Raw genomic sequence first — 20,273 nt, forward strand, 5'->3', positions numbered from 1 at the left:
TTTCATCGATAATCTTCTTTTGGTGTTAATTGGCAAGCTATTTTACAACGGAAAACAATGAAAGAAATCCATCAGCTAATAATACATTTCATCACGGCCCCCATAAGTTACTCTTGAAAAAAAAAATAAAAAAAAATAATAATAATAAAAACGCTTTCATGCGGGAACGATGAGAGTTCACTATTTGTTTTCCGTTTTTTGTCACTGCGGTGCATGATGGGTATCGTAGTTGACCAAACTATCAGCGGTTGTTTACTTCGTCCGGCAGGCCCTCTCACGCGTAGTAATGTTTTTACGACCATAATCAACTTTTTAACGATGCACGTGTGTTCTTGAATGTTTACACTTGGAGACGCATCCTTATCTGAGGTAAATAATTGAACCTTTTTGCATTTCGACGACCTTTGAAACTTTGTTTACATTGCAGATATATTTTTAATTCTGGTTTTGTTTACGCTGCTGTTTCTGTAATGCATATGGTATTATGTGCTAAACAATGTACGTTGAGGATTTATTTTGTATTTTTTATTTTATTTTTATTTTTTAAATTTTAAGGGGGGTCGTTCAGTGAGTGATACATGACACCCAGCAGGAGTGGCCTGCTAACAGAGATTTAAAGAGCTGCTCCAGCCCTCATACACGTACAAACACTTGTGTGTTTTTGCATGAATCTTAGCGCGCTAAAAGGATGTTCTTTTCCAGGATGAGGGACCATGGAGGACTTGACAAGGCCCTGGTGAAGGAGCTGAAGTCCTGCTGTGCACGGGAGGGCAACTTTTTTCCCAGCAAGTCTGGTTTGAAGACGATGGAGTCTTCTGAGGTAACCCACCGACCCACTTTTTTTGCTCTTTGCGGTGTTTGCTCTCCCAAGAAAAGCAAATATAACCTCCAATGTTCAGAGCAGCGTGTCGGCCAAATGCAGAGACGCCCGAGTGGAGGAGCTGTGGGGTCTGACCAGCTTCTTCGGCTACAGCACGCAAACGTTTGTCCGGGCTGTCAATCTGTTCGACCGATTTCTCACAGTTATGAAGGTAAGACAGTCAACAACACATTGGAAGCATTGGGAACTGAATTAATCTGTCCATCAATCAAACTTTTTGGCCCAACAAAACCCCAAACAAATTGCACTAAGTCCCTTTTTTACAATTTTGATATAAATATATAATTCTTAGCTGTCATACAAGTGAAAAAAAAATGTTGAACACTACTTCTTGCACTTGAGCAGGAAAACAGAATAGTTTTTATCATATATTTGTTTAATATATATAAAACCAATAATAAAAAATAATTTAAAAAAAGCTATTAAAAATCTAACTTAATTGAATAAGGTTAGATGTGAGTTGAATTGAGAATCCAAATATTAGGAACCGTTTCGTCCAACAACAATAACAGCGGTCCAACTGGCTTGTGGGTTATTCCACAAAATCGCTTACTTGATCTCCAAGGAAGTTAACACGGAGATGCAGTCAATCTCTGAACAGACTCTGTTGACCAACAAACTGTTTGCAAGCAGGTTTTGAATGCCAAATCTGACTTTCTACTGCTCTCTGGGGGTGCAGCTAACGATTATTTTAATAATTAATTAATGTGTTAAGAAATAAAATAAAATGAATTGTATAATATATATATATATATATATATATATATATATATATATATATATATATATATATATATATATATATATATATATATATATATATATATATATATAATATATATTTAGGGTTAGAGATGTCCTAATGATTCACAAACGAGACGTTATTTCAAATGGACAGTTACAGAAAATGCACAATCATAAACTGATTGTGATTCGCTGACTGATTTGGTCCATAATATGTCAGAAAATAGGCGAAAATGTTGATCATTGTTTTTCAAAGAAACAAACCAAAACATTAGGTATGGGCAAGTATCAATACCAGGTATTGGTATCAGTTCACTACCAGTTCTCATTTGTCATTTAAAATCGGCATAACATCGGTTGAAGCATTCTACATGCAAATCTTAGCATTCAGCTCTCAGCATTCCCACACAATTTCTCCAGAAATTGCACTGTAGTCTAGTTAAATTTATTACTGCTAAATTTTTACGTGGACTGCTGCGTTGTGACTGGAATTCCCCCAGTACAGGCTTTCCAAGTAAGGGGCGCTCATTAATCACGTGTGAAAAAAATTAGTGGCGTTAAAAGAATTATAACTCAAAATTAATGCACTAATTTTGTCACCCCTAGTTTTAACGAATCGGCCAATGAATCCCGTAATCAGAATATGCTGTCACTCGTATGTCAAGGCGTCACTGCACGTCAGTTTCCAAGATGACCTACCTCCTGGAAATACCGCGCTGCTTTAGCGTGCTATCACGAGACCGACGTGTCGCCTCCGTGGGGATTGTGACAGGTTCAGCCCAAACAAGTGGCGTGCTTGTCCGTGTGCTGCCTCCACTTGGCGGCCGGCGCGACGGAAGCGGCCAAAGACGTGGCGCCCGGCCGGGAGCTCATCCGCATCAGCCACAGCAAGTTCACCGCCTCGGACCTGCGCCGCATGGAGACCGTCGTGGCCCAGAAGCTGGCGCCCGAGACCCCCGCGGTGACGGCCTTCACCTTTCTGCAACTCTACTACTCAGCTTTGAGTGCCGTGTGCGGCGATGAGGGGTAAGCAAGCACGTCCTTATTTACTCGTCTGGTGCACAGAGAACCGTTTATTGTGGATACATTCCAGAGCAGATTATAGAAACACCATATAAAAACATAGAGAGTTTAAATTGCAAAAGTAGACATCTCTGTTTGTTTTTTTTGTGTGTGAATTGAGTGAAATTATTCAGTTTAAATTTCTGGTCCTACTCACAGGCATACTGGATATTCATCTTTGCTCTGTGGGAATGAGTATTATTGGAGTTTAATTGGGGGCCTTCTCTGCCTTTTCTTCATACTCTTAAAATTAGGGCCCGACCAATTCATTGGCAGCCGATTATAATCGGCTGATTGTTGGCCTTCAAACATCGGCCAGTTGGGCCAAATGGCCGGTTATCTTGCCCTTAAAACGTTTTCGAAAGAAAAAAACGAAGTTTCCGACGCTGTGAAAGTACCCTGAATGCACCATTTTGCTTGCGTAGCATTACCAACTAGCAAGTGTGTGGCCTGTTTTTCAGATTATTCTGTTATCCTTAAGGGTCCTTTAAGCTGTTTAATGACACCACAGTTTGAGTTAATAGTAAAACTACATACACAACAATAATAATTACATCCGCTGTATATTGAAATACAAAATATGCTTCTTTTTTAAAACATCGCTAGCCTAGCGGTAACAGGAAGTTAGCATCAACTTCGGGTGTGTTTCTCCTTCAAAAAACGAATATCCACACACATATCTTGTGGGAACACATACATACCCACAGATGAGATAACACTACGTAAAGGCACAAATTCTTCCCAATGTGTGAGTAACTAGTTATTTTAATAGAATTCAAACGCAGCTTTATTCTGTACTCACTTTAAGTGTGTACCCCAATGGATGCACGGCTCACACTGCCCCCAAGAGGCCAAAACATACGAGAACAGTCTGTATTTGTTCTTACTGTTTTTTCAGTTGCTATTATTTTTAGTTTATTCTTATTAACTTTCTTATTGTTTTGATTTTGTCATTGTCTTTTCAAGTTAGATTATATTATAAGTCCCAAGACTTGTGAAAATAACACAAGATAAAAAATTATAAAAGAAAAGGTCAATACTTTACAGCAGTTGTAAACAAGAATGGTTTTATTATTGGCACATAAATCTATACAATAACCTTCTGTACGTTATAAAATTTTTTTTATATGGACTTGTCATTCAAAGCAGAGAATCTTAATAGCTAAAGTTTGTGCGTAAGTGGCACCCATTGAAAAGGAATTGGGGAAGGGGTTAATTTTATGTATTGTATGTATTTTTAAATAAAAAGCAGATTAATCAGTAATCAGTATTTTTTTTTTCTGCCAATAATCGGCCTCAGCCTCAAAAAAAGCATATGGGTCGAGCCCTACTCTTAATTACAGTATATATTGATTTTTTTATTTTCAAGGGCAGACATCCCAAGTATCATGAAGCTGGAAGCTCATCTGAAAACCTGCTTGTGTCAACTTGTTTTTTCCAAAGCAAAAGTAAGCCCTCGCGCTCTCACTTTGCCCTTACGAGAGATTACCGCTGACCCAAGTTTCTTCCCCGCAGTCGTCCGTGCTGGCCCTCGCTCTTGTCGCCCATGAGTTTGAAAGTCTGCAGTGTGCCGCCGTGTCCAAAATGCTGCAGCAGCTGCAAAGACTCGTAAAGGTATGGCACAGTGAAATGTTGTCTGTTTGGAACATAACGTTTCAATGTGGGCCAATGATGATATGAGCTTGTATTTGAAAATATGTTTTTAATATTTTTTTCTGTCATAAAAAAAAAAAAAAAAAAAAATCTGGTGAAGTTTTTTCTTGAAAAATTTGTTTTGAAACATTTTTAGATTTTTTTTTCCTGAAAATTATTATTTTTTTATTTTTTCCTAAATTAAACATATCACATTATTTCTCAGGGACCTTTTTTCTAACGTGTTTTTATTTTTTGTTAAACATTATTTTCAAAACAAAACAAATTCTGACTTATTTCACATTTTCGATCGCACATTTAGTATTATGTTTTTCTATTTCGATTTCCATTTGTCAATGTCCTTTTTTCAACATTTCATTCTTTTTTTTTTTAATTCCAAGATTTTTAAAAATGTTTTTTTTTTTTTTTTTTTATTTACTGATTTTATTTTTTAAAACACTTTACACATTTTTTCCAAAATCTTGAACATAGCCGACTTTTCAAAATCACGAAAAATGTTTTCTTTTCTTCCCATGCAGAATGGTTTTTTTTTTTTCAACATTAAAAAAAAATAAACGTTTTGATTTCATTCTTTTCATGAAAAAAAAATATTTGTCAATATTTTTCCAAATGACTATGTATTGCATAATGTTGAATATATTTTTAGAATATTTTGTGAACATATTTTACATTATTTTCTGCTTGATTCAGTGATCTACAAATACCAGTACTGGTCTTTTCTTTTTTTTTTTCTTTCCTAAGCTGGCATCTTTCAGAACAACTCCATGTGCTTACTTGCATAATGACATGATGAGAGCAGCTGGCCATATCGTACCCCAGTGTCCATTTATTACATTGTCATTCTTCGGCAGGTGGGTGACACCGATCTGCGCCACTGGCGGCACCTGGTGGCCACACGCATGACCGAGTACCGCTCAGCTCTGTGCCATAAGCCCGACGGCAGGAAGCTGGTGTGGGTGGTGTCCAGCAGGACGGCGCAGTGTCTGCACATCGCCCACTGCGCCACCCCCCGCCTGCCCACTATACCCGAGGACACCTGGGAACGCACACTAAGGTCAACATGACACTTTTATTCATAACCTGTGAGGTAGCATGCCGATAGGTCGAGCTTTTTACCATTTTTAAAATTATCAAAATATAAAATAAATGGTTTAACATGGTTTCCAAAAAAAAAACCTCACCTATTTGCATTTTTGTGGCAGTGAGGAGGACACGAGTAGCGGTGAAGACAGCCCGTGCGGCTCTCTGGGCAGCGTTGGTGAAGGGTCCTTCTTCTCCGCCTCCTATTTGTGATGCGGATCGACATGTTTTTTCAACTCCAACTTTGACTTGCTTCACACCTAGCGAATTTTTCTCAACTATGCAAAAAAAAAAAAAAAAACTAACAAAAAAAAAAACATTACAATATTTTTGGCAGTTGCTTGGTAGCTTTGTGTTCGTGCAAGATACATGTGAGAAAGATAAAAAATAAAAAAAAAACCTTGCTGTTGACTGTGAGCAACATGCTCAGTAGCATTATGTAAAATAATGCAATCTATGTTCTAATGTGGTCATATTAATATGAAAATTACATATTGAATACGCTGCTGTGTTATTGGTTATATTATATTTTATTTTTTTACTGTTTACTAAATTAATTTTGCTAAAAAATATTAACATTTGAAAATAGGTGAGGGGAGATGTCTCATGTACAGTATTTGAATGTATCACAAATTAGTTTGTTTTAAAATTAAAAATGATACTTGTAATGATGTTTTTTTTTGCAGTGGTTCTCAAACGTTTTAAATAAAGTACAGTACCACCTTAAAAAAAAAAAAAAAATCATAGATTTTTTCCGCACTACCGCTAGAGGGACCTCGTGCGCGCTAGTGGTGCCGCACTTCGAGGACCTACTCTGACGTGAGAGTTCAATAAGTGTTAAAAACTGTATAATTTTTCAGAGGCCACATTAGCCGAATGGGTTTCACTATATAACTACAGTAAATATGTTTCTTTTTTTTATTGTTTCAGTATTTATATTGTATTTTTAATCCGATTTTACATTTTTAATAGCGATGCAAAATTATTGTACATCATGATTAGAGTCATCTTAATACTTATAAATAAAGTTCATGTGTTACATTTCATCTTTTAGAATTATTATTATTCAACATTATATGTTGTGGGTTACATTTGGAGTTTTTTCTTTTTTATGTTTATGTTTTTTTTGTTTTTTTTTTCGTTTTTATTGTCTCGAGCGGTAAATTCTCCCTATAAATCGTGTTTAATGTGCAGCAAAAGCCCCCCCACTTCCATTATGTTATTGGACTAGCTTTCCTGCGCGTGCGTGTTTTGTGCTCGCGCGCACTCTGGCTCCATCTCCTTGATGAAGCCTGCAGGAGGAGGAGGAGGAAGGAAGAGGAAGGCAGCACTAAGGGGGGGAATGACAGCCATCAGAGCTCCATCCCCACCACAGTCATCCTCACCATGCATCCGAAAAAGGGACTCCCGCAGCCGGCTATGAACCGCCGCGGAGCGCCGGGGAACCAGCGGTAGAAGAAAACAGAAGCAAAAGCTGCGGCGACAGCGGTGATGCGGAGGCTGGGCCGGACGACGACCACCACCACCACAACGACGACGACGACGACCGCCGAGTGAGGCCGCTCCCCTCGCCAAGATGGTCCGCGTGGCCCGCGCCCTGGGTCTGATCATCCTATGCGTGGCGGTGCTCATCCTGTCGCTCATCAGCTACGTGTCCCTGCGCAAGGACAGCCTCTTCGGGACGCCCGTCGGGGGCCCCAGGATCATGTTCCACGCGGGCTTCCGGTGAGTGATGATGAGCGAGGATGTGCGTGCGTGGGGAAAGGTGCGACCAGGTGGAAGGGTGAGGTGCGAGGGCGTGGGGGATGTAACATCATGGTTGCCTTTTATGCACGCTTAGTCTGAGTGCAGGTGGAACTAGTGTATAATGTTACTAAATAATACGTAGTCAGGAGATTTAAAAAAAAAATATTATACGTGTGTTGTTTCAAAATGGGTTATTTTTCATTGGTTGCAGAGGGCACATGATGCTTTGGCTCACGAGTACTTTATAGCTCCATTCTGTTATAGAGAAGGCGCTTGATGTGGATCACGAGTTGTTACGTGTACTTTGGCTAGCATGCATTATGTTGAGATGTGGTACTTTTGGATGAACATAGTAGAAAACGTGCTGGATTATTTATTTATTATTATTGTTTGTTTTGGGAAACTATAAATTAAATATTGAGAGGGGGGGGGGGGGGTAGCTGGCTGGATTTTTAGAGAAAGCTCTTGCACTATATCTCATTAGACTGTTTCAAAAATACTACAAACGGGTTAGTCATTTTTAGAGATGGCAGCAGATGAAGACGTAACTGACACAATTACACACCAACTATGTGTCCTCATCAGATCGCAGTTCGCCATGAATTTCCTGGACCCTTCCTTCATCCCGCTGACCAACGCCCTAAACGAGGAGCTACAGGGGAAGCCGACCAAGTGGAAATTCAACAAGACTGCCTTTTTCCAACAGAGGTAAGATAAAGACGTTTTGTATCGGTGGGGGCCGATTTGATTGTGGCCTTGTTCACCGAGGCCAAAGGAAATGAAAAAGATGTGAGAGAATTCCCAGACTGGAAGAATTACGGGGGACATTCCGGCTTTAGACCCGTCTGGGAGGGAAGCCCCCTTGGACTGATGTTTGCGTTCATGTGGGATAATACATAAGTAATTGGAAAAATGAGGTCAATTACTTTACTTCGACTGCAGAGTAGAAAACATTTGAGTTTGGAAGTATTTACATAACTATTGATACCTTGAGGTAGGAGTTTCAATTATTTTGTCACCACGCTTGTATCTCAAATCATCTTTCCTTATTGAAATGAATAGAAATATCCTTAATCTGTTCCAGCCCCCCCCCAAAATATATATTTTTTGGTATCTGAAAAATCTCACTCTTTCATATTGTTCCTTGTCAAAACATGCTTTAATGATGTCATTAAATAGAATGTAAATAATTAAACCGTTGCCATTTTTTTTGGCTTGATTTTAAATGACATTATACTAGTCCTTCTGGTGTGCACACACTGGCCACCTGGGGGCAGTATAATACAGAGATAGATACGCATATGAAGAAGAATTTCACTGTCACAACTGACTCAGTAAGATGCAGTAAATATATTAGTCAATCTTTGCAATGACAATAGAGAGCTTTACGATTTCCCTCGTCACTGTTTACGCATTTTGTGGCGAAGTGCTAATAAATAAAATGCTCACCTGGAGGGGGACCAATAAACAAGCCTCCGCACTTTTGTGTCAGGAAGGACATCTTCAACTTCATCGACATTCCGCACAACTTCTCTCTGACCAAAAGCAGCGTCCGCGTGGGCCAGCTGATGCACTTCGACTACTCCAGCCACAAGTATGTGTTCTCCATCAGCAACAACTTCAAGTCCCTGCTGCCCGACGCCTCGCCCATCCTGGACAAGCACTACGGCACGTGCGCCGTGGTGGGCAACAGCGGCATCCTGACGGGCAGCCAGTGCGGCTCCGAGATCGATCGCGCCGACTTCGTCTTCCGTTGCAACTTCGCACCGACCGAGGTGTACGCGAAGGACGTGGGTCGCAAGACCAACCTGACCACTTTCAACCCCAGCATCCTGGAGAGGTACTACAACAACCTGCTGACCATCCAGGACCGTAACAACTTCTTCCTGCACCTGAAGAAGCTAGAAGGCGCCATCCTGTGGATCCCAGCCTTCTTCTTACATACGTCAGCTACCGTCACTCGCACCCTGGTGGACTTCTTTGTGGAGCACAAGGGCCAGCTAAAGGTGGAGCTGGCCTGGCCTGGAAACATCATGCACGACGTCAACAAGTAAGACCGCAAGATTGTTAATTATGAATATACTTCTAAACTGTACGAGAGATGTAACAGAAGATGCCTTTTATACACAACCCAGTAAATCAAGAGGAAAAACAAAACAATTCGATGAGAATTGACAATTCCGAACATTTGGCCATTTCTGATATTTCCACAACGAAACAATGCAAACGTTTCCTTTATACGGTGAAAACAAATGGCACATTTTATTGCTTTTACCTGTGATTAGCATACAAACCAGGAATATTGTTACTGTAGTCAAATGACATTTCATTAATTTTGAAATTAAAATAATGCTCACAAATTTAAATTACAATGATCCAAAGTCCAATGCTTTTCAATCAGCGGAGAGATTCCTTTCACCGAATTGACCGCCATTTTGACTAGTTACGTCATCTCGGCATTGTCAGTAGTCTCCGTTGAGAGGATTTGATCCTGTGTGAGGAGAACTGGATGGATTTCCAGTCCATCTCCTTAATAACCGCTCGGCTCCATCAATCTGTGAAATCTTTTCTAGATCTGATGCTACCATTAGCATAAATGCTAGCACTAACTGAAGTAGCCTAGACAGCTACAAGTATAAGGAGAAGTTCCAGAAATATTATCCGTTGCAATGATTCAAGCCCCATGATTCAAGTTAGCAGTGCTAACTCAAGTGGAAAAACGCAAGATTCCGGGAAATTCATCTGCTCTTGGCCCGATTTAAACCAAATGCCAGAAGATCTCAGTGAATTTCAACTCAATTGTCCTAACACTGCTCAGCCATAACAACCTGTAATGCAGTGTTTCTCAATTCCGGTCCTCAGGCCCCCCTAGCCAGCCTGTTTTCCATGTCTCCCAATTGCAACGCAGGTTACGATCCTTATCAGGCTTCTCCAGAGCTGGCTGATTAGCTGTCATTGGAATCTGCTGCATTGGGAATTGGGAGACATGGAAAACAGGCTGGCTAGGGGGGTCTGAGGACAGGAATTGAGAAACACTGCTGGAATGCAAGAACTGCGGAGGAAGCCATACTACAACTTTCTGGAAAGTTCTCAACATTGCTGGCAAGATTAGAACCTAATGGGGGAAACCCCGATGAGTTTTAGTCCTTCGCCTTAACCACTCGGCCAAAAATGGGGCATAAGGGACTACTTGGTGGCCACAACAACCTGTGAAAGTGCTTCTAGATTCTATCATTAGCATAAATGCTAGCAGCAATTGAATTTCAGGTTATAAAGTTTGCCACAACAAAAATGGGGCATAAAGGACTGCTTGGTGGCCACAACAACCTGTGAGAGTGCTTCTAGATTCTATCGTTAGCATAAACGCTAGCAGCAATTGAATTTTAGGTTGTAAAGTCTGCCACAACCTCCTCTGCTCCTCATAAAGGACTGCTTGGCGGCCACAACAACCTGTGAAAGTGCTTCTAGATTCCCTCATTAGCATAAATGCTAGCAGCAATTGAATTTCAGGTTGTAAAGTCTTCCACAGCCACCTCTGCTCCTTACTTGAATCATAACATGAGTATCAGTGAGACTACAAACAAGTAAACCGCGAAGTTCTGGGAAATTTTTCACTCGTTAGCAAGGATTCAAAACTGGGCGGTGAGACCCTGACGGATTTGAATGCCATGCTAATGTAGAGTCTCCTGATTACTCAAGCAGTGCTAGCATTCAGAATCTCTATATCGTGATTAGGGAGCAATGAGTTAAGGGAAATATTGTGCTATGTGTTGTCTTTTGTTGTCCTGTTGGACAGGTACTGGAAGACAAAGAACCTTTCCCCCAAGCGCCTGAGCACCGGCATTCTCATGTACACCCTGGCGTCGGCCATGTGTGACGAGATCCACCTGTACGGCTTCTGGCCCTTTGGCTGGGACCCCAACACGGGTAAGGACCTGCCGTACCACTACTACGACAAGAAGGGCACCAAGTTCACCACGAAATGGCAGGAGACCCACCAGCTACCCAGCGAGTTCAAGCTGCTCTACCGGCTGCATCGGGACGGCGTCACCAAACTCAGTCTGACGCATTGCACGTAGATGCGGGGGGCCATCACAGGGGGAGGGGGGTTCTGCGCATTACGTCGTGCCCGGATTCCGCATGCCGAGCTCTCATTCCACACGTCCATCTCGTTCGGTTTTGGTATTGTTGTGTTAAGTATTCCAGTCATTCGCCTCCGTGACGCTCCTTTCAGCATATGGCAAACACAGTGGAACCTCCACAAGGACAAAGCTAAGTTTTGCCATAACAAAAAAAAAAAATGGAAATAGTATGACACTCATTAGCTTTCACAAAACCTACAACAGTAAAACAGAACTAAGTGGTTCTAACAGAACTATTGTTGGACTTTGGAGCTTCTGGAATTGTGTTTTAAAATTCTGGCTTTTAGTTAAATTTAAAAAAAATAAATAAATCACTGCCTAATCTCAGGGAAGGAGTTAGATCAGTGTTTTGAAATCCCATCGGAAGCATCCGCACAGGCGTGGAATCCTCTTTAGCCACAAAATGAGTTGTCAGACAATCTGCACTACTCTTGTTTACAACACTTTTACATCAAGTGTCTCAATTCTAAACGTTTTGGACTGATAAGTAACATTCCAAATGAAAAGCCATAAATTCACAAAGAGAGAGAGAGAGAGAGAGAGAGAGAGAGAGAGAGAGAGAGAGAGATCATATATATATATATATATATATATATATATATATATATATATATATATATATATATACACACACATATATATATATAACATAATATATATATTTACAAACAGGATATTGTTACTGTAGTTCTGTACCGAATATTGTGAAGTTTAGTATCACTTTCTAAAATATAAGATGTCTTTAAACATGTAACATAAGAGAAATTCATAATATTGCGGCAATAATGTCGTAGAATAAAGTGGCAATGACAAGGTAACAGCAAAATATTACAAGAAAGAAAATTTTAATGGAGTGGACATAATTTTTTACATGTTTACTACTTTTCCCTGGTAAAATTTCAACATTACTGCTGTGACATCACGATTTCGTTATCGTAACTTTATGACTCTTAAAAAAAAAAATCTGTCGTCCTTGTAGCATTCTGACCTTTTTTTTTTCCTTCTAAAAGAATGACTACTCTCATAAATTACTTGTTTCCACTTTTGTCAAAACAAATTTACACAACTTAATTTATATAACAGTGCAACTTTTTCCTCATAAAAATATATCAAATTTATTTCTATATTATGACTATTTTGTTGAAAAAATATATAACTTTATTCTCATAAAAGTGTGACTTTTGTCTACAAAAATTAGACTTTATTCTCAAAACAATGACTATTTTGACAAAAAACAACAACAACTTTATTTTCGTAAGATTAGGATTTTTATTATGTGGAAATACAATTTTTCTCAACCTTTTTTTTCCTCGAATAAATTCAGACTTTTTGCGACTGAATTTGCTGGAGTAACGATGCGTTAACTAGCGTGGCTAAAATCCTAAGAAACTGCGACATTTTGAACACAAGTGTTAAATTTCACTTTCACCACAGCACCCTTCAACTACAGTATCTACATCTAAAAAAAATTCAAACACTATTATGAGAGATTTTATTGCCTCGTGTCATTAAGCAGAAACTTGCTGCATCTTGTTATGAGAGCATGCTCCACTCAGATGCATGCCAAAGGCACTAACAATCTTTTAGAATCCTTTTCTAGAATCTTCTTTAAACGGGGTACATTGCTTTGTATTGTTGACTGCGATTTTCAGGAATTTCCAGGAAAGTCACCACTTTGTATAAATAATAACATACTACTCCTATGGAAACACATTTGAATATGTATTCCATATCCTTGTTATCCAGCTTTACACTCATAAAAAAACTGCTGGGTGAAAAGTAATCCAGACTGGTTGAAGAGGATGTCGACTAAATGCTCAAACCGTTTTCTATATACTCCTGCTGTATAGTCCGAACGGGACCAAACCACACGCAGAACTGCTTTATTTATTATTTTTTTCCCATATTGTTTTGGCTGTGATTTCATTAGGAATGGGACACCCCAAGCAAGTCATCCATTGGTGGTCTTAAAAAAAAGCTGAAAGGCACATGAACGCGTGCCTCATGACTGTGCGACATGGGACCGGATGTCGTGAGCGCGCTCAAATTAATTTTTCGTTTTTGTTCCTTGGAATCCTTTCCCAAACAGAAGTGTTTTTTGTCTTTTCAGACGAGAGGCTATTTATTGTATTACTCCATGTAATTGATGTCACGGGTACAAGATGCTAACTGAGCCTGGACGTCTGGCTGTCAGCACATTTGGAATGTACGCCGAAAAGAATGTGTTTGAGGGAAATAATCTTGGATTATCTTGTAAATGACAAATTAAAATGCCATTAAAAAAAAAAAAGCATGAGTTATGTCTGAAAACACAAGGTTTTGGCACTGGGGGAAAAAAAAAATCACAATATTTTACTCACAGATTTCTTATATTATGCCAGTCTTCAGACAACTATTTGAGGAAATGTTCGTTTTTATAGTTAGTCTGCTTGTGTCGAGGCCAAACCGTGCAGTGTTTTAGAATATTCGGACTTGGTGAAGGTCCTCACTCTGTGTGCCATTCTTGACAATTTCCCCCAAAGACATTCTTGGCATTTTTAGACGAAATACGAATGTTCACGATAATAGAATCTCTAACGATTGTAATCCAGGAATAAGAGTAAATTCCTTTTTGTGTGTTCAAATCAATGACGTGAAGAAAAGGAAAGTAGTAAGTAAGCTAATGTGAATGTCTCATAAGCTCATATGACCTATTTGCCACCTGTCTGTACATAACACAGAAACAACAGTATTGATAGTTTCTTATATTTTTTTGCTCCGTTGCATGACTAACACAATTACACAGAGGCGTACGGACATGTGTCATATATGCGTTAATATGACTCCCACTTGACATTCTGACTGGCTGCCCCAATGAGGTATGACACATCTCTACAGGCAATATGTAACCCTAACCAACTTCATTGTTTCTATTTTGTATAAATGTGATACATCGATTTATTTATTTTTTGTTTGACCAGTTTAGGCAATTGGGGACAGTTTCGCATGGATACACATTTTTGGAACGGTGATCTTGTTTCATCTTTGTAGCCTTGGGCATGTCCTGACTGGATGCGACAGCCAATAATATTGCAGCTGGAGCAAATCAAGTGGGATTCATAATAACATGGCACGTTTACAAAGTCATCAATACCTGCTGGGGTTGTTTTGACCAAAGCATCTGTATATTTAAATGTCTTATTATATTCTATGATAAATATGTGCCTGCAGATCCATATGTCATCAATGCCTCCATATGTCCAATAAAACAAACAAACAAAAAAAACCTGTATTTTTTTATTCCAAATGAAGCAAACAATGGCTTTACCTTAAAAAAAAAAAAAAAAGAAATATGCAAAACATATAAAAGAATACATGTACTGAAATGTGCTAATTGCAATTTCCAAGATTCTAACCAGTTAGTGTTAATTAATGCTGAACTTTTTAATAATCTAACAAAAAGGCAGGCTAATGTAAATATTACCAGAGAAAACCAACATAGAACAGCAGTAGCCTTAGCCGTGATGCTAACTAGGGCTATTATCTACAGTTACGAACTGTAGGGTAATAGTTCAACAACATGCAATAATCCAAACACTTATCTAAATGCAAAGATCATTGTGAGATTTTTTTTTTCTTGATGATGCTAATTATTTCGGCTTTGGTAATGCTTTCAGTTTTTTTGTAATCTATCAATAATTCAGGGATTTTTTTTTTATCTTGACATTAAAGTAGCACTAAGGAACTTTTCAACCTTAATAAAATATTTTGACAACTCTTCTGATAAAACATTGACTTAAAACTAGTAGAATGCTACCTTTGCCATGGCCTGAGGAGGTCTGTATCATTTTTACAGGCACTAAGCAACTTTGAGGAGCAACTCTGCCACACAAAAAACTACAAATGTGCTGACTGCATTATGGCATACGTCACTTCCCCCTTTCCCCATTTGTTAAGAGAGAAGTCAATTTGAATGTCGACGCGCGATTACTTCTTCCTGCTAGAAGCTGCAAAACATTTTTTTTTTTGTCTGAGGCGATAAAAAAGGAAAAGGGAAGCTACCCGGATAAAAGGACAGTCAGTGAATGATCAATATTGGCCCAGCTGTCGCTCGCTGGCGTGAGCTCAAAAACGACACAATGCGCTTGTCCTCATGGGAAATGTGGTCTTCCGTCAGGCATAAGCTAATTATCTGGCAATGCTAATTGGTGTAGAGATTACACTAGAATTCAAACAGTTAGCTAGCTAAGTGCAGTTATCTGTTGTTCCTCCCCAAAATACTAAGTAACCAGCGTTGGCAACTTTTTTTTTAAATTTTGTCATCTGTGTAAATATCGCAAGAGCAAACTAACATTCAAAAGTATTTGTCTTCATTCGCCTTAGCCAAGACGCTTACTAACTCTTGTAGCTACTAGCTATGAAGCTAATGCGCAATGATGCTAGTCACCCACTAAGACTGTAACAGGCTCCAGTTAAAACACTTTCCTAATGAGTATAAGTGCTACAGCAAATTGATGCAGTTTTATAAATTCATGTTCATTTTTAAAAATTGTTAACTGAAATTTTATGGTAAAAAATAGACTGTAACTTCATTCGGTACACCCCACACCATCCAATGAGCGACAATACAATAAGCATTATTCCTAACGTAGCGCTTATATTTTCTCTCATTGGACATCATGTACCTAATAAAGTGTCCCGTGACGTCGGACGCGATGTCAGCAGGCGCACCTCCTCCAGAGGGCAACCTCCTGCGTCACCCCTGCCGCGCTACCGCCGCCGTTGTGCTCGGCCGGTGGCGCACTCTGCTCCATCCGCTTCATCACCATGTCCAGCAGGGTCTGCACCGCCTTGTCCACACCCTGGCCCGTCACGGCACTCGTTTCAAAGTAGGGGATGCTCGGGGGGGAAAAACATTGGGATTTTTATAAATTAAAAATAAAGCCTGACAGACATATTAGTTCAATAATACTGTAAAATAGATAGGGACCGAGCCTTGCCACGAATAGTGAAAATGCCCCTCTAAATAGATTTATAATTGCCTACAGTAGTAATTTTAACCATGCACACAGGACAGTTTCATACAATTTCAAATTCATTTTACATCGCCCATTCACAGCATTGACAGCGATTATCTAGCCATCCATCTGCTAAAACAGCTCTCTAGCACACCCCTGTGGTTAGTTTACATAATACCCTTGATATCTACACACTAGTTGACAACTGCATGCCAATAGAATGTATAGTTCAAGAAATGTCTGCGACAGATGTATTTACAAGACAGACCCGTATCTGTCGGCCAAATCTCGGGCCTGCCTAGCGTTCACGTCCCTGATGCTCCGGAGGTCGGCCTTGGTGCCCACCAGGACCACGTCGGGACTCTCGCAGTATGCGTTTGCCTGGAGTTGACCTGAAGAGAGTGGCATTCAGCGGCGACATAAGGCAATGGGCAAGACAGTAAAACATTAACTAGTAGAACAAGGTATACAAAACGTGTTTTGCTTGCTCTTCAGCCTGTCGATTCGGAATCAACCGCAAGTTATCAAGTAGCAAATGCCATTAATGATTCCATTGCTTTGCGATGGAGTCACTGTCACAAAACATGCTTTGATGACGTGTAATGAGTTGCTCTGCAGCCCATTTAGGCAGCTAGTTGGTTCTTAACACATTCACTGCCAGCCCAGCAAAAATCCATTATTTGACGTCTTTTTCCGTCAATGGCAGTCAATGAGTTAAGATGAGATGTAACCAAAATTGACAGATTTTTAAGCAAAATTTGCCTTAAAAGGTTAAAAAAAAAAAAAAAAAGGATGCTGCAATGTAATCACAAAATATATTGGAACTTTGTGTTTAACACATTCACTGCCAGCCCAGCAAAAATCCATTATTTGACGTCTTTTTCCGTCAATGGCAGTCAATGAGTTAACTGAGATGGTTTCTACCAATTAACAGTTGATTGACTCAGAACATTGTTGATAACTCTATTACATTTAGCTGTAGTCACTGAAGATAAACATTCTGAAAAAAACAAAACAAAACATGGATCCTCCCCAAGATGTTCCCGCACAGTTGGAAATATACAAATGTCCCAAATATGTTGATAAGATGAAAAAGAAAGATAATTTAGGCACTAAGAGGTGTAACTTAATATTTATGTCCACATGGTGGGCATGTGTTGTCACATACTCATCCAGTTCCTGACATTGAGGAAGCTTTGGTGATTGGTCAGGTCAAACATGAGCAGGAAGCCCATGGCATCTCGGAAGAAGGCTGTCGTAAGGCTGCGAAATCTGGGGGAAAGAAAAAAAAAAAAAAAGTGAGTAATTATTTTACCTGTTTGACATTCATGCAATTTTATTTTATATTTAACTTTGATGGATTACTTTATTTTTAATTTGTTAAATTTAGTTGTTAATTTCGATAAAATCATTCTTTCATATTTTATTAAATATTTAATTTAGAATTTTGGATGTAATACTACATCAATTCAATTAAAATATTATAAATTTAATTTAAATATATAATACTCTTTAAAATATATATTTTACATCTACTTTTAATAAATATTAAACACAATATGCATTTTTTGCGCTTATACATTTTGATTCGATGTTTTTATAACATTTTGAATTTATTAAATGTAAAAAATAAATAAAAAATAAAATAAAAAAAAAAGTCTCTCTTCCCTACAGGATGTGTGATATTCCGGATTAATATGTACCTCTCTTGTCCGGCCGTATCCCACAGTTGAAGATGGACTCTGAAGTTCTTTTCTGTTGCCTCATCGGAATTTGTCCCTGTGTACATCTGATGGATTTAAAAAAAACAAAAAAACATTTAAATTATATTATACTGTAATATATACGGTAATATAATTTTAATATTTTGCCCCTGCGATTGGCTGGCAACCAGTTCATGGTGCACCTCGCCAACTGCCCAAAGCCAGCTGGGATAGGCTCCAACAACCCTGCGACCCTTATGAAGAATAAGTGGCTCAGTAAATGAGTGGATATTATATGCATTCAAATATAAAAATACATTTATTTTTCATACTAATGTCAGGATCTGTTCTTATTTAAAAACGTAATGCAGTAAAATAAGCAAAAATGGGGGAAAAAAAATAAAATAAAATAACCGTCTGTACATTACAATACCTGAGCGAAATGAAATTTTATTGAACACACGAAACGGCAGAAATAGCATCACTCACCAGCCGTTTTTCCCGGAAGTCAATACCCACTGTGGTGGTGAACTTGCGGTTGAACTTGTTGTCGGTGTACCTATAAAGGAAGGTGGTCTTGCCCACGCCCGAGTCACCCAGTGCCAGCAGCTTGATCAGATAGTCGTAGTCCCACTCGGCCATGGTGCTGCTCAGCCTGCCATGTGGAGGAAAAAGGTGGTGGGGGGGAAAAAAAAGGTTGAAATGGGCTTAACGCAGCGTCTTAATGCTATGATCAGAGCGCGACGAACACATGACTCGGCCTCAGCGCCGCATGAGTAGTCAAAGGAGTGATTACTTCTCCTGTTTTTCGGAGACAGAACCCCTTTTATGGACTGCACGTCGGCACTTCCTGATGGGTCAACGAACTCGGCGTGGCCAATCAAATTTGGCTGAGAGGCCCCCAAGGCATATAATAACAGAGTCAAGTCTTGTTGTGTTATAGCTTTTATCAAGAAGATATCCCGATGATGAAAGCTAGCCCTTTCCAAAGCAAGGAACCATAGCTAAATTGCAGCAGCAGAAAGCTCATATTGATAATGCGAAAACTATAATAAAATATCATGTCATTTTTATCTTGTATTTTTACAAACGTACTCATGTAAAAAAAAAAGTTTTAGAACATAAAATAAAAGTTTGGTCATGTAAAATTAACAAAATGAGCCGCGATTGGTTGTTGCCTGAGCAACTGTGATGTCATTTTCAGCCGACAACAAGTGACAAAATGGCCGCCCCCTGAGATGGATTAAAAACAGGTAGTTTTTGCTGCCTAATTCATATTCCACATTAAACCCAATATTTTACATAATAATGTCTTTAGAGATATTTATTGCATAGTATATTTATTGTATTTATTGTATATTTGGACTCAATTTCCCCTTTATTATGGTGGTGCGAGAACAACTTCCAGCACTGCTTTCAATGTTTTGGTAAGCAAGAAATGTGGCAAATAAAGAAGAGTCAAGATAAACTCCAAGAATTTGTGGCAATTTAAAAGATTTTGTTCTTTCAAAGATAAGTTCTTGTACTTCTTCCTACTTCCTTTGAACATGTAAATTCTGGCTACTAATACATATTTTCCTTTTTTTCTTTCACTTCTATTTTATTTTTTGTATTGCATTTACATGTTCAATAAATCAAACCAAACCTTTAACTGACCAGTCCCCACATACATTTCTCAGTTCTAAACCATTTTCTTTCACACAACTTACTATTTTCTGCTCCTCTAATCACCATTGCTTTTCACGACTGTCTTTCATGACTCACGTTTGTCGCCTTTTTATGACGTATATGTTGGATTAGTGCAACCTGAGCATCCACGTGTGCAGTTGCACTGGACACACATCTGATTTCATCTACATAAAAAGTGCCACATGATGGACTCGGATGCAAACTTGCCATTTGCACCAATTTGATTGTCGGTAAGAGTTTCATCAGTCATAAATCCTAATTAATGAGAAGCATATGAAATTATGGTCTCACCAGCAAGTCTGGAAGCAGCTCTTGCGTCCATCCGCCCTGCAGCCCTGTAGCTCATTCCGCAGTCGTGCAGTATTCCCCAAACCTCCCTTACATGCGATTCAAGGGTGGAGCAACTTGGGTTGTGTGAGAATTTTCTTCTGCAAGGGAGCTGGGGGAAAAGAAAAAAAAAGACGATTAGCTGTACCTGCAGCACAAAACTGTGATGACAAACCAAGTAGCAATATGAAGAATCCAATTAATTCAATAGTAATGACAGAAATGTATTTTACCCAGAAGATGGTAATGT

General features: G+C 39.1%; 3 protein-coding genes across 4 annotated transcripts; 2 read left to right on the forward strand and 1 right to left on the reverse strand.

The window, feature by feature from the left end:
• The first annotated feature begins 212 nt into the window (after positions 1 to 212).
• Positions 213 to 6,446, forward strand: LOC144019319 (cyclin-G1-like). 2 transcript variants are annotated; one of them, XM_077522302.1, is made up of 8 exons: positions 213 to 369; positions 703 to 820; positions 900 to 1,031; positions 2,397 to 2,650; positions 4,056 to 4,134; positions 4,202 to 4,300; positions 5,191 to 5,393; positions 5,542 to 6,446. In XM_077522302.1, the coding sequence occupies exons 2-8, from the start codon at positions 704 to 706 to the stop codon at positions 5,630 to 5,632; spliced, it is 975 nt and encodes a 324-aa protein (XP_077378428.1). In that variant the 5' UTR covers positions 213 to 369; position 703; the 3' UTR covers positions 5,633 to 6,446. The 2 variants fall into 2 exon arrangements, with proteins under 2 accessions (XP_077378428.1, XP_077378427.1); XM_077522301.1 differs by lacking the exon at positions 213 to 369 and having other exon boundaries at positions 605 to 820.
• A 256-nt stretch (positions 6,447 to 6,702) lies between these two features.
• Positions 6,703 to 11,599, forward strand: LOC144019318 (alpha-N-acetylneuraminate alpha-2,8-sialyltransferase ST8SIA3-like). Its single transcript, XM_077522300.1, has 4 exons — positions 6,703 to 7,144; positions 7,751 to 7,873; positions 8,658 to 9,215; positions 10,962 to 11,599. The coding sequence occupies exons 1-4, from the start codon at positions 6,996 to 6,998 to the stop codon at positions 11,242 to 11,244; spliced, it is 1,113 nt and encodes a 370-aa protein (XP_077378426.1). The 5' UTR covers positions 6,703 to 6,995; the 3' UTR covers positions 11,245 to 11,599.
• Positions 11,600 to 12,593: 994 nt separating this feature from the next.
• On the reverse strand, positions 12,594 to 20,262 carry LOC144018550 (ras-related protein Rab-27B-like). The gene is made up of 6 exons (XM_077520800.1): positions 19,988 to 20,262; positions 18,497 to 18,662; positions 18,008 to 18,093; positions 17,473 to 17,576; positions 16,573 to 16,696; positions 12,594 to 16,185 (listed from the first exon to the last, which is right to left on the reverse strand). Exons 2-6 carry the CDS (start codon positions 18,647 to 18,649, stop codon positions 16,005 to 16,007), a joined length of 648 nt encoding a protein of 215 aa, XP_077376926.1. The 5' UTR covers positions 18,650 to 18,662; positions 19,988 to 20,262; the 3' UTR covers positions 12,594 to 16,004.
• Between the last annotated feature and the right edge of the window lie 11 nt (positions 20,263 to 20,273).

The sequence above is a fragment of the Festucalex cinctus genome, chromosome 5 (genome assembly GCF_051991245.1).
Source record: "Festucalex cinctus isolate MCC-2025b chromosome 5, RoL_Fcin_1.0, whole genome shotgun sequence".
NCBI lineage: Eukaryota > Metazoa > Chordata > Actinopteri > Syngnathiformes > Syngnathidae > Festucalex > Festucalex cinctus.